The following is a 15,362-nucleotide window of genomic DNA, read 5'->3' as shown; positions in this document are numbered from 1 at the left end:
ATTATGGTTACTCTACCAATAACATGAATATCAACAGTATATGGTGCGCACAAAGATGACAAATTTAGATGAAATTTTGATTTTAATTAGATCTCGGGAAAGTGTCGCACGACATTTTTGTGGAGTCCGCGAAAGACCAAAAATACCGGAAAAGTATCTGCGGATATCAGTAAATAAATTCCAACTGATACTTTTGGATACCCATACCACTGGTATTGGCCGATACCGATACATCGGTATCGACTAGCTCTACTGATTAGTTTTTGTTCATTTTGTAAAGCTGATAAATATGGTCATTAAAAACATTAGTGTTGGAGGACCACTTTTACACAAATTGGTGGCTTCCTGACTGCAAGTGCTATTGTACCTTTAATACCTCAGTGTACTGATGCCTTAGTAATAAATTCTAAAACAATCAAATCTTTCAGTTGCAGGATGCAGTGATGAGGGAAGAAAAAATAAAGGAGAGGACGAGAACGATCAATGAGCTGAGGGAAGCCGAGAAGAATGCAGAGAACCGAAAGCAGGATGCAGAGAAGGAGAAGTGGGAGAGGATGCTTCAGGAGAGCCTCCGGGACGAGCACGAAAGGCGGACGAGGAGCGAAGTGTTACGGAGGCAGAGGAGTCAGGTACTGCACTTGTAATGTGAATACATTCGGTTTTACAGGAATACGGTTGAGACTGCTTTATATGTATCTCAGTTCTGCATAATTCTGTTTTATATGTAAATTACTGTAGGTTTTTCCAAAATATAATTAGAAAAATGTTAATTAAACCTTATTTGTGCACAATGCATTTACATGTAATTTGCTGTGATATGTACTAATTTTCAGAAAATACAGTTGATTAGGATGTAACCAAGCTACAACGATGTCACAGAAGTATACATTTCATGTCTTGTCATTACAAAAACACAAGGCGGGTTTAAAATGTGAAACATAATGATGGTCGGTTTTGAGTTGCGAGAAAGACGAGTGTGACATGGTGGTGTCACAGAAGGCAAGAAGAGGCGGTGCGCAGCATGAATTCGGAGGACAAAGATTTCCCACAGTTGTATAGAACACGAGATGCATTTTCTTTTGTACATAATCACGATACAAAAGTACACACGTTACAGAAACATGCCAACAGCTGACGTTTGCCATGTTCCATAATAAAAACAGAACAGTAGTTCCTTCAGTGAACGTTTTCAGTTGCTACTGGTTGGCCATGGAGAACAGAAAGGGGAAAAGTTACATGCTTGACCAGAAAGTAAAAGTTATATGGGAAGTGGACGCTAATCCACATAAAACTAAAACAGCTCCATATTTAGGCATCACTTAAATCACAGTTTGCACAGTCAGTAGTAAAAGAAAAGCTATTTTAGACGAATTTTAAAAATTGAGTAGTAAATCAAATGAAACACAGCCACCAACAAGAGGGAAGATGTGCAGATTTGCAAAAAGGGCTTCTTACCTGTATTTAAGAATCAAACTTTTAGATTTGTTAATTTACCATTTTATGACAGAAATAACATGTATTGTAATGATAGGATTGATCATTACTAGTCTTTGTGGTATTGTATTAATTAATTGCTGACCAGCTACAATGTAAAGAGTTAATTAATATGTTTTCCTATGTGTATTTTTATATGTTATTGAATGTACTTGTTTGAGTATGCTTTTGCATATTAGATTCCCCTGTTCTTACTACCCCGTTGGGGTGATATCTTTCAAAAGACTGTTGCTGTGGAATTTTCCAGTGCTACAGGGTGAACATCCATGGACTCCCACCGTGACTATAAAAAAGGCCAGTTGCGCTTAACAAAAAAGAGTTCATGTTGAGGGGAATAAACAACGTGGTTGATAATATAAGACGTAAGCGAGTTAGTTAAGGTATATCCTCGAAAGTTACTTGTAAATGTTCTATTAATTTCGGCGGCCTCTTCCACTTGAGTTCCCAAGTGGATGGTGGCAGAGGTCACCAAAATTAATAGAACATTTACAAGTAATTTCGCGGATATACCTTAAGTAACTCGCCTTATAAAAAAAAGAGTTATTTCCCACCTTCACGACGACGAGGAACCTTTCCTCTAGTTTAGTCCACTTATGGTGGCTAGACGGATGATAAAAATGCATTTGGTGTAAGCCAATCCCTGTTTGTTGTCCCCAAGTCCCCTTTAGAAGAGCTTTGCGTATTCAGATATTCCTGAATTGAATAATAAGTTTATAGAAAATAAGTAAAAGTGTAAGGAAACGCAATGAAGTGATCGGAATATCGTTTTAAGTCGAGGGTACGCCTGTAGAAATAGTTTTGCTAACTCTACGATAAAGGAAGTGCCAATGGTGTAAGCCATAGGTGCGCATTTTGTTGTTTTGAAGTTTTTTTTTATTGGCTCGGAGTAATGCACCTGTGCAAGCAAGCAGCTTGTAAATAATGTAAATAGAAGCAGTATACAATAAACCATATGTAATCCTCAAAGATAATGTTCTGATTTGGCGAATTAACTTGGAGCTATAGTACTGTTTTTTACGAGCTGTTTATTCACTCTCTCTGTACATGTGAAAGGAACCTAGGGACAGAAATATAAATTTTATGTGTAATTCTCCCTTTTGTAATTCCGGCGATACTATAAACTTCTCGCAAGACACCCAGGGAGAGGTGTGGAAGGAGAGAGATTAGAGAGGATTGAAAAAGGGAAGTAATCCAGGGCCGAATAGAAAGCAGGGAATCGGGGGTCGCTTTCACAGCAAAACAGCTACTTCTTCAAAGTAGATACAATTACAGTATTTTAATAATAATATGACATGTTATCTAAATCTGATTTGTAAGTAATTCTCAGTTATACACATTATTTTCTCTTCATCTTGACATACATGTAACTCAGGTTCAACTGTATTATCAATTGTGTTATTTGCGGAGCCTATATTTTCCAGTTTAACCACCTGTTAGCTGGCATTTTTACCAGGGCTGAGGTGATACCAATGTATTGGAATTCCAGAGTATTACAGCAAGCTACATTTGCATCGTGGGCAATTGCATACCAGAATGATAGCGGGACTGACAAGACTTGATTTTAAAGTAACATTGTTGTCATCGACTCTGTAAAAGTGGAGAAAATGACTGCGTACATCAGATTGTTGTTTCGTTTTATTCCATTGCTATGCAGACTGCTCTCACGATGATTCTGTTATGCAATTGCCCACATTGCAACTGTAGCTTGCTGCTAAATGTTCAGTGCTTGGCTCAAGACGTAAGTTCAGGCACGTGACACTTATCTGAAATGAAGTTTCAAGCTTAATATACCATTCACCATTTCCCCTCTACATTTTACAGTAACACACTACATTTACTTAAAATGTGTAGCCATATTTCTGACCTACTCTGTATATTATTTTAAGTGTAAAAATGAAATTGAAACTGTTGAAGGAATGGCATGGTTAAAGGATAGGATTTTGAAAAATTAGGTGGGGGTGCACCCACCACAACTCTTGTTTTTTTTTTCCAGCTGCACACCACTGCAAAGAATAATTCAATTACAATTTATCACTTAATACAATATATGTGGTTGTATATTTTGAACTTATATTGATGTTCATGTTTTAGAAAAAAATAAAAGTGGTAGTAAATAGATATACGGAGCTGAATTACTCACTTATCCATGCAACAGGTTTTTGTTTGTGTTCTATTACAGGGTTCTCACACACCTGGAAAACCTGGAAATCTCGGGGAACTTGACAAAAATTAAAGTCTGATGGAATTCTCAGGGAAAATTATCTAATTGATGAAGTCCCAATGAAGTACATCTGATAAACTGGAATATGCTTCTACCTATTGATAATAATTACAACTAATGTATATTAATAACTGCAACTTCATGAATCTACTTTATGCAAGTTACTTTTAGAGTAATAGCGTAGTGGTAATGTCGTCTTGTAATCAAGGGGTCCCAGCTTCAATAACCGGTGGAGACACATAATAATTCGGATCCCACTTTAAATTGTAGGTCCAGTCCCAATTAGCCTAACAGTGCATAAAGTGGACTCTGAACAAAATTCAAATTCAAGAAGCTACTTTGAAGATACAGGCTTTAGATGCATGTTTATTTTGCATGAGACACTAATTGATATTGTGTCAATTTGTAAACTTCTGATTGTCAGAATTAATATATTGGTTATGTATGTTGTTCATATCAGAAAATGCTGATTAGAGCTAAGTCGATACCACTTTGAACCAATACCTATGCTGATTCCAATGCTCTTACCAATTCCTACTGATACAGGTGCAGTTGCTTGAAAATTGTAATGATTAAAAGTTGTTGAAAATATTGATTAATATTAATTTGAAAGTAGTATTCCACTTCAAATATATGCTAGAATTTATGAAGGACATTGCTTTAATACAAGTTTTTTAATCACAATATTTCGTTTTTTACACAAAACTGGTACAAAATAAAAATAAATTTCGAATTTTGTATAATATCGAGGATAATTAGACTCCGTGAAGTGTCCACCAAAATGCCAGAAAAATATTGGCAGGTTTCAATAAATAAATTTCAACCAGTACTTTCCGATGCTGATACATCGGCGTGAGAAGCGGCTCAGCACTAGTACTGAAACTATTTTTTAAAATTTTTTTTCCGAATATTGCTCATCTATTAATTCAGACTATGGGAATGAGCGACGTGGTAATAGTTAATTAAGGTACTCACGTTTTCCGCGAAGCTGTTTTATATTATTTTCTATTAATTTCGGTAGCCATTGCCACCATCCTTGGAATTCGTTGCGTTGTTGCTTGGTGCAACAGCAACACACCTAGTGGCGATCTAGGAAAAAAACAACACATGCTCTAAGCAACAACACAACGAATTCCAATGAGGATGATTGCAGTTGCTACCGGAATTAATAGAAAATAATGTAAAACAGCTTCGTGGAAAACGTGAGTACCTTAATTAAGCTATTAATATACAATTTACTGATACTGGTAAATGATATTCTACTGAACCTATACAAAATTACAAATATTTATGGAAGATCGTATATGGTTAATTCACCTCCTTTATTAATCTATGTAAGCAGGTGACTCCAATGTATTTAGACTTTGAAAACAAACTGTGCATTTGAACATTTACTGTACAAAACAAAACCATGACATATAAATTGTTTTTAATTAAATATATTATAACCAAATGGCGTAATATTGCACTAAATTGCTGGAGATTTATGAATAAATCAGATTGGTAAAATTATCAGTAAAGTGACCTTTACACTGATACGTTACATTGGTCTAAACCATGTATAATAATAACAATAATAAAGATGAGGATGGTATGGATATGAGGGGAAATGGAGGCCATTGTATAATCGGTGTAAAATAGTAATGTACCATGTAATGAGTACTTTGGAAAAATTTGTAGAATTCTGGAAAACTCGGGGAAAATACATGTAGAGTTCATGTGCGAACCCTCTATTATATTCGGTGACCACTGCAAGCATCCTCCAAAATTTACAGAACACAATCAAGAATTAGTTGTATGAGTAAGTGAGTACTTCAGCTCGTTATATCTATTAACAGATATTGATACTTGAAAATTGTAGAAATTCAAAGTTGCAAGGAATATTTATAAATTTTCCATTGGTACTTTATCATAGCAATCTACCAGAATTTTGCTTTAAGTTATTCATAAGTGCACATGAAATAATCTTTTCATCACAATATCCTCTTTTTCCCCCACAATATTTTTGAAAAATAATTTAAAATTATGCATTTTGCATAATTATTATGCACAATTTGCATTTTGCATAATAATATGGAGTTAAACATTGACTTAAAATTGTTAAAAATTACCTTTTTAATAATATCGGATACTACACAAGCTACATGATACACTGTCTTTGGCATTGTATCTATTACCGTGACCACAAAATCGTTGCTTCTGGTGCTCCTGTCAGTCATGCAACTAGTAGGGAGGGTGGGGTTAGCAATGCCAAAATAACGTGTAACAACCAGGGGCTGATGCGTGAGCCCTTATTCTCTATTGTTGAGAACAATTGTAAATCAACAGGAATTTCAAGTGTTTTACAATAGCAACAGTTGGAAGTAGTAAAATTGAAGAAAAAGAAGCATTATTGTTCGGATGACTGAGAAGCTGTAATTAACAAAATTGGAGGGTATAAAAAGGTCTTAAACTTTTGTTTGTTTAATGTCACTTTGGACTTCGTTAGTTTTTTGCAAGAAATTCACACAACTCTTTCGAACACACGGGAACATGTAGTTATTGTGCTAATATTGAGTATATGTTGAAAAATGTTCTGAAATATGTAAATAATATGTAAAAATAACTAAAATATGAGCCAAAACCTAATATATGTACAAATATGGAAAATAAAAACTGCATTTTTGAGTCTACATGCCATGATGCACAAGGATAATACAAAATATAACTAATTTAAGATTCATACATAAATATGTATTTACATTATAATCCGTTCCCTGCTTATCACTCAGTTGACACAATTTCTTGTGTTACAGGAAGCCCAAGAGTTGATATCCAAGAGAACAATTGATGCTCGAGCAGTATTCGAACAAAACACATCAGCAGGTCAGATGCAGATGCGGGGGAGGCTTCCATCGCTGAAGGATTTCCATCCTCAGTCCGTGGACTCGGATTCGCCCGTCTCACCACCACCATCCAGTCTTGGCAGGAAGACTTCTCTCCCAGTGTGGCCCCCCTCTGAGAATTCTGTTGTGGCGATGCAGGATTCCATCACGAGGAATCAAAATCAAGTGAGATCAGGTTGGTTATGACGAAAGTAATCATGCCGAGATGCATGTAATATGGCTAGAATGTACTTTCATGAGGGCATGAAGTTAAAGCAAAAATTATTAGAGCTTTATGCATTCTCAATCTCAGGTGTTTAAGTGACTGTGTTAATTGTGGTCGATTTACATCACCACTGAAGGTTTTAGGTTCAGATCCCAGCCTGGGCATGGGTATCAGGCATGATGCTGGACACAGCATTTTTTTTTTTTTAATCCTCTATTGTATTTCATCACAGTGTTGCAGGGTTGTTCACTATATATTTTATTACTGTTACAAAGCAATTACTGGATAATACAAGCTATTGAAATATTTTGTGAAAGGAAAAATTATACACCACAAATCCCAACAGTAAAATATTAAAATATAGGGATGGGCCGATACTGATAAAGTACCGATATAAAATTTACCGATACGGATAACCGATACTCGACTGATCCGATATAAAACTAGAAATGGTCCTTGAAGAACCTGAAAGGTTCATTGACCTTAATAAATGTGTATTTCAAGGTGACTGCAGTGCAAAAGAAATTGCACATTTAGACATTTACTTTTTCAGAAAGTAGGGCATGGAGATTATCCATAAAAATTACAACAAAATGGCAGAATTTTGCACTAAATTATCAAATATTTATCGATATATCGGATCAGTAAAATAATCGATTATTTTACTGATACACCGATATTCCTATATCAGCTGATACCGATAGAGTAACGATTAATCGGTCCCATCCCTATTAAAATATAACTTCTAGTGATCTTAATGCTCAGTGTGTTTTTATACTGTGTTATTTCAACCTCAAATTGTTCTAATTAATTTGTAAGAAGTGTGGAAACATTTAGTCCAAAGGGTTCGGATGTGACAAAATCAGGCTTTCAATTATTTTTGCAACAAATAAGTCAGAGCAGAAAGTTGTTTAAAAATAAAATTTAAAAAATATCATTAGAGTAGCCAACCTGTTTTCTGAATGCTTGTAAATTTATTCCAACATTATTAATGAAACTACAGTTTGAAAATAAATTTAATTCAGACTGTTTGTATAATTTTTACAGCAGAAACATCTCCAGTTGCCAACAACATCCAAATAGAAAGAGAGGAGATTGTGAAACCACCTGAGAATTATGTCCATCAGAACCACCATGTGAGTGTTGTTCTCAGTTTGTTTACCCAACACTTGATGCTTGTGTATGCACTAATCCTTTTGTGCTTCCCGCCAGTAAACTAACTTTTTCTCATGTATGTTATATCTATACATTTAGCTTTAAAATATATGGGAAATTACTCATTAAAAATTATGCAAAGTATTAAAACAAGCTTTTAAATCTGAATTTAAGTAAATTGTTTAAAGAACTTAAAGACGGATTCATGTATGCCACTGATCATTCTCCATTACACCCTTCCGATGACCAGGTTTTCTCCTTTATTGTGGATGGGGAGGGTGAGGGAGCTGGGTGTCTATTTAAAAATATGGTGAGTTCCATTGCTGGAAATAGCATTCACAGGAGAAAACTGCTTCTACCTTCCTGCTTTCTGAACACTGTGCAGCACTTAGCAGAGGCAGTGTTGCTCCAGGTCTGATTTTCAGTGAAAAGGGATTTTTTTTTTTTTAAAATTTAAAAAATGCCAGAAAATTTGAGTTGTCAGACTTCTGTATTCATAATTGGTTTTGCGCGAATTACTCACAGTTGACAAATATTAAAAAAATTCTCTTATGAAAACAACAAAAATATCAAATAAAAGGTCACTACTTACGATATTGTGAGTCTCCTTCTTTTAAACTGCTACGTTTCAGAGGTACAACCGCCTCATTCTTCAGGCAATTTTAGGCATGAGTCACTACCATGCTGCGTCAAGTTTATCTTTCAAGGAAAAGTTTTTTGCAGGTTGGAATGGAGGTAGAGAGTTTGATAAAACTTGTTCCCATTTTAAAAAATATATCCTTACCGTTTGTCATTATACACTAAAATTTACAAAAATGTTTAATACTATAAAATCAAAACCCTCTGCAAAATGTGCTGTCTTCAGCTGATTACATGGAAGCCTATTTTATTTCTTTTTTTTTGCAGTTTTCCCAGCGTTTAAACATGTTAATCCAAATATCGTCGAGGTTTCCATCTTCGCTATTCAGTTTATTATTCCTATCTTTACATATGTTGGCTGCTTCATATACATTCCTATTAATGGTATTCCTTTCCCCTCTCTTCTTAATTTTGTGTGAATTCTCCAGGATTGCTCTGATAATCCAGTTCTAGGAATTGCATCGCTGATATCTTTATCATGCTCCTTCCATCTAATTTTCATACTTCTCCCCATTTGCCCGATATATTCTTTGTCGCAATTACACCTAATGCTATACACCCCTTTCTCATCTTCTTCTTGCACTTTTTCCATTCCTGCTCTTTTATATTCAGAGAAGTGCTTCTTGTTCCGTGGGGCTCTCATTCTGCATTTGATATTATACCCTTTTAATACTTTTTCGTTTTTTTTAAACATTTTTGAGGTATGGAGTTCCCCTGAACTTATATGCCTTTTCCTCTTCCCCTCTTTCATTCCCTTTTGTTTCACTCTTCCCAAGGTTCCCTTTTTTTTTATTTTTCACAGATTTTTTAGGCTCACCTTATTTTCCTCATTTCATTGTCTCTATACCCATTCCTGTTACCTGTTCTCATGATCCATTCTTCCTCTTTTACCAGTTGTTCTTTTTTGATTACAGAGCCTATTGGCTCTAATGTAAAAGTTCAGAAAAACATTATTTTTCGTTCTTCTTGCATGTTCCGATTCTTTCTTAATATATGCGAAACACTTCAGTTCTAATTTTCCCTTAGTTGCTAATAATTCTGAGGTCCAAAAAGTTTATTTCCCCATTACTCATTTCTTCTTTGGTGTACTTGATACGATCTTCCTGCTCCCCAAAAATATTAAACATTCTATTTAGCCCTTTTTCCTCCCCTATTATTAGTGTCTTGTCTACATAATCTTCCATAAAATTTGATCTCATTATCCATTAGCCCTAAGGCTCCTTTTTCTATATAATGCAGAAAGATGCAGGAGATAATCCCAGATACCGGGTTTCCCATGGCTAGCCCTTCCTTCTGTAAATAAATTTCATTGTTAAAACCGAAATAGTTGTACCCAGTGACTAATTGGAACCATCTTACAAATTCCCAAGTTGTTATTACGTCCACCCCTTTTTCCATAAGCCATCTTTGTGGGCAATCCCCTGCCTTATCTCTGGCGACACTAGGGTATAGGTTTACAACGTCAAAGCTCATCATTTTATCTTGGGGTGTGATTATCAATTTCTCAATCTCCTTCTTAACCTCCCATGAATTTCTGATGCTGTGTTTGGTTTTTCCCCCACTTCCCTGATTTGCTTAACCAAAGTTTTAGCCAAAAAAGATCCTGGATGTGTGTACATTGGTATAGTTGGTCTTAGGGGGGTTCCTTTCTTATGGGGTTTGGGAATCCCAAATGCAATTGGGATACTGCCTTTCTTACTATTTTCAATTAATTTCTTTTTTGTAGATCTAGCCAATGTTATACTGGTTTAAACCCTTTTCCTAATTTCCCTGTTTATTTTATTTATTGGGTTATCTTTGATCTTTACGAAGTCTTTACAACAAAAACAATCCTCCATTTTTCTTTCATAAGTATCTTTGCCTATCACTACCATTTTGTTTTCCTTGTCAGATCAGATCAAGTATACCTTCTTTTCTTTCACCCATTCTTTCACATTCTTTATCTTTGTCACGTTTTTCCTATGTTCATTTTCCCTCTTATCCCTTTTGCTATCTTTATTCCCTTTTTTCCCAAAATTCTCTTTTCTGACCCTTTCTTCTATAATATCGTGAATTTTCCCTTTGGCTTCGGCCCTATCTTCCATTTCATCAATCATCATCCCAGCCCTTTGAGCCGCAATTATAAACTCCTCTTTTCCAATGTGTTCATTTCCTATAGCAAACATTTGTCCTTTTTCTAAAATCTCCATAAGATCATCCAGAATCACATGTTCTGTTAACCTTTAAACTGCCATTGTCACATATATGTGTCATGCAAAGTAAAGCTCTTATCGCCGTTGTCACATATATGTGAAAAGACGAATTAGGTAAAATTCCCATGCTATTTTCACCTTGATACTTTTATATTGTGGTGGAAACGCTAACAGGCTTTCTGGGAAAAGCTTTCATCAAGTTTGGAGCCCTTTTTCCCCCTTTTCAACATGCCCAGGTCACGTGTTCGAGTCCTTGTTAACCTTGTTTTTCAAGCTGTGCATGCAGACTTCAACATATTGGCTCATATTACATTTTATGTGCCAGCTAGGAACATGAAACAACTTTCATTTCATTATGAAAGGTCCGTATTATGAAAAGAAAGCTAAATTTTTCTTTGCACGGCCCACCCCAGCCAGTCTTTTTCACTTTGGCATTCTGAATTGTACATAGTTGCATGCCCTGGTGTCTTAGCTTGAAAACACAACTTACCCCAAGCAGATTGGTCCAATAGTCTATGAGTTATAACGTTTTTTCCGAAATAAAATTTAAAAATCGTGCGGAGAAGCCTCGGCGAATCAGGGGTTACAATAGGCAAACCTGTCCGGCGTACATTTTGTGTACCAGCTAGGAACATGAAACAACTTTCATTTCATTACAAAAGGTCCATTCTATAAAAAGAAAGCTAAAGTTTGCGTCTTTTTCCCATAGGAGATTTTTTCATGGAAATTTGGGGGGCACGGCCCACCCCAGACTGTCTTTTTCACTTTGGCGTTCTGAATTGTACACAGTTGCATGCCCTGGTGTCTTAGCTTGAAAACAAAATTTACCTGAAGCAGATTGGTCCAATAGTCTACAAGTTATAATGCTTTCTTTCCGAAATAAGAGTACAAATTAAAAATTCGCGCGGAAAAGCCTCGCTGAAACAGGGGTTACTTCCTTAAACCCACCCTGCGGTTTAAAGGTTAAGTTTACCACGATTTCCTCCCTGCCCCTCTTGTTTCCCTCCCTTTTGTTTATTTTCTTCCTTTCCTGATGCCTCATTTTCCCCAGTTTGTTTCCTTGTTTAATTCATTAGCCTTTTTCAAACGGGGAGAAGTATAAAAATTAGATGGAAGGAGCGTGATAAAGGTAGCGATGCAATTCCTAGAACTTCTTTATCAGAGCAGATCCTGGAGAATTCACACAAAATTGAGAAGAGATGGGTTATTAGAAGGGAATACCATTAATAGGAATGCATACGAAGCAGAAGCAGTCAACATATGTAAAGCTAAGAATAATAAACTGAATAATGAAGATGGAAACCTCGACGATATTTGGATTAACATGTTTAAACGATGGGAAAACTGCAAAGAGGAAATAAAATAGGCTTCCAGGTAACCCCGAAAGTAATCCATGTTGGACAGGAAATACGTGGTTCGATCCAGAAGTGACGTAGATGAAGGGAGGAGTAGACAGCTGAAAGGTAATAGCCTGTGTCAGCTTCCAGCATTCCACACGGGAGCATCAGCTGATGACAGCACTTTTGGCAGGGGGTTTTGATTTTATAGTATTAACCTGTTTTTGTAAATTTTAGTGTATAATGACAAAGGGTAAGGATATATTTTTTAAGAGGGAACAAATTTTATCAAACTCTCTACCTACACAAATAAATGTTTAAAGGAGCAAATGTTCAAAATGATGACCGTTCTATTCAATGCATTTCAAAACATGGTGTCTGAAGCTCCACACTGTTCGTCCCAAAATGTCAGGAGTGATAGAGGCACAAGCATCAATAATTCGTTGCCGCATGTTTTCTGGCATTATTGGAACAATTGTTTGAAGACAGGGTTTTGTAGACACTTAAAGAAAAGTGCTACCATGAAGTTCCAACAACGCCAGAAAATATGCGGCAACGAATTATTGATGCTTGTGCCTCTATCACTCCTGACATTTTGGGACGAACAGTGTGGAGCTTCCGACACCGTGTTTTGAAATGCATCATTTTGAACATTTGCTCCTTTTTGTGTACCTAAAATGTTAACTAATTTGTAGTAACATACTTAATTTTGTTGTTCATATGAAATTGTTCCTTGAAACCAAAGAGTTGGAACAAATTAATATTATTTATTGTTACACAAAAACATAAATTGCAAACAATTTTCTTTTGCGGAATTCTTTGCACACATTTTTTGAATAAAATTCGTTTTTGCAATGTTCTCAATGGAAACCAAACTGTTATTATATAAAGGGAACAAAATGAAACTGAAACTAACAAATGTTTATAAATGTTCGAAGTTTGCAATTTTTTTACAAAATTTTTCAAACAAATATACTTCTTTTTCAACATGGAATCCAAATATGTAAAACAAATGGGGTGTTCCATTTGGAATTTTCACATTTACCCCCCCCCCCTAAGGGGTGGGTGGAGGCGACAAAATTTTTGCGGCATTGACTTAAACCCTCAATAGTAGCAAACTTTTATTCTGTGCAATTTTTCGATTGGATGCATTCTTCATGCGATATTCCAAACTATCATTATAAATGGACCACCCGGTATATATCAGTTCATTCCTAGTATATGTTATGCTTTTCTTTGTTAGAACGCTGCTCAGGCACCTCCCACAACAGGAGCTTTAGAGAGAGTCTACACAAGGAACTTGCTGCGAGAAGGTTTACCCCAGAGGATGGAGAGTGAGGAGGAGGTGGAGGAGGAACAGCAAGATTGGGACTGTAAGTAGTACTTCATGGTTGTTTCCATACTTCATGTATTGACTGATGTGCTCAGCAGATGTTATATCCCGATTCAACTAAAATGTTTCCTATGAAACATTATGAGTAGAGACCGGATTTTAAAGGGAATTCCTTTTTTATTTTTCAACTGGGATCATGGAATAAATAACAACAGTGTTGATAATTATCTTCCAACAACATTGCCTGGTTTTGACTTCCCTTTTTTTCCCCTTTTCTAAAAACATTTTCCTTTCTGGTCTCTTTATTGCTTACTTTTTCAACCAACATTCCCTTTTTACTTTTTTACAAATAAAAATCTTCCTTGGTTCCTTTATACACAAGATATAAAAAAAACAAGTACCTTCTATCTTAGTTTCCCTCCATGAGTGTGGGAGTTCCATTGTGCAACAATGCTATATGGGCTTAAGCAGTAACATTGCATTGTAAGCAGCACACCTGTTGAGTTAATAGTGTACTTATCTAGATTTAGACTTTTATTGTGAAGTTTTTTTTTTTAAGAATAGTTTTAAGCTTACTGTGTAGCACTGACTACAGTATTGAATGTCAGTGAAATGTCGAAGCCAGGTACAAGTGGCAGCAAGCTATGGAATGCGGTATACTGTTTCAAGAAAGATTTAATCGAAACAGATGGTAAGATTATTCGCTGTACTTTACCTTAAAAAAAAGTAAATGAAAAAGGACTATAGTTTATTTTTGCACTCCACTAAAAATAGTTTAAATGAAAGCACAATTTATATCATTCATATGTAAAAAGGGATATATTAAATTTCTTGCCTGTTTTACTTTACTTCATACGAAATTTAATTTATTCCTTTTTATATATATATGAATGGTATATATTGTGCTTTCATTTAAAATACTATTTTCAGTGGAGTGCAAGAAACAAGTTATAGTCGTTTTTCATTTCCCTTTTTTTTTTAATCCTTTTTAGAGTAAATTTTTTCCAATTAAAATCTGGTCTTTTACTTTTGCTGCCTTCAACCCAAAGTAGCTATCTTGATGACCAAGTATGCTGATATGCTGATTGAACGACTTGCAGTCATGCCACCAAAGATTATTGGTTTGAGTGTTCCTTCATCAGCTGTATCTAATCACTGTAGCCACATATTTTTAGTGAATTAATGGTACAAAAATGGACACATTTCGAGATTGAAAACAGTATAAAATGGCATTTTTCTTAAAATTAGGGCTAAGCCGATACCACCATTTGCTGATACCGATACTTATTTTTTTAATTTTTTTTTGTGGCTCAGGGGTTAGCATAATTCCAGTAAAATAACAAAGGCTAGTTACTGAGTCACAAAACTCATCACATCACATTAGTATTAATGATATCAAATACTCCTAAATTGTTCTCATATAACAAACATTATATCACTTAAAATGTCCTGTGACATTTTATGTTAACTTCTTTCTACCCCCAGAGGATGCAAAAGAAGAAGAATAAGAAGTTTTTGAAATATTGCAAGCATTGTTAAAGTGTTGCAGATACACAGAAAAAATCGGTTTATTATTATAAGTGTCCCTGCCTTCATTTCATGATCCTAAATTTCATCATACATGTCGTTAAGGGGGGAGAAAGTTATCATGTGTAAAATAAAATGTATGTAATGCCTGTAGCGTACAGCTTGCACAAGGAATGCAAAATAAATACAAATGTAAACTACATTCTTATAGTTTGGATTAACCTGGGGAGGGAGGAAAACAACATCAAAATATACACAAATACAGATATATATATTTAATGGTCATTTGGCAGCTCTGTATATGCTCTGCTATGTTTTATTCTCAGTCATTTGCAAAAAAAAAAACAAGTCAGTGGAGTGTCGACATTGGCCAG

The 15,362-nt window shown here is 35.4% G+C and overlaps 1 protein-coding gene across 1 annotated transcript in view; it reads left to right on the top strand.

Annotated features, from left to right (window-relative positions):
* Abp1 (Actin binding protein 1) overlaps positions 1–15,362 on the top strand; it is a 44,860-nt gene that overhangs the window by 17,030 nt on the left and 12,468 nt on the right. The window contains exons 6-9 of the mRNA XM_083126752.1: positions 429–629; positions 6,511–6,775; positions 7,853–7,941; positions 13,372–13,501. Coding sequence (XP_082982878.1) covers positions 429–629; positions 6,511–6,775; positions 7,853–7,941; positions 13,372–13,501 — 685 coding nt within the window. The remainder of the gene's footprint in view (positions 1–428; positions 630–6,510; positions 6,776–7,852; positions 7,942–13,371; positions 13,502–15,362) is intronic.

Source organism: Lepisma saccharinum, chromosome 8 (genome assembly GCF_977018435.1).
Source record: "Lepisma saccharinum chromosome 8, izLepSacc3.1, whole genome shotgun sequence".
Lineage (NCBI taxonomy): Eukaryota > Metazoa > Arthropoda > Insecta > Zygentoma > Lepismatidae > Lepisma > Lepisma saccharinum.
This window is presented reverse-complemented; position numbering and strand designations above follow the sequence as displayed.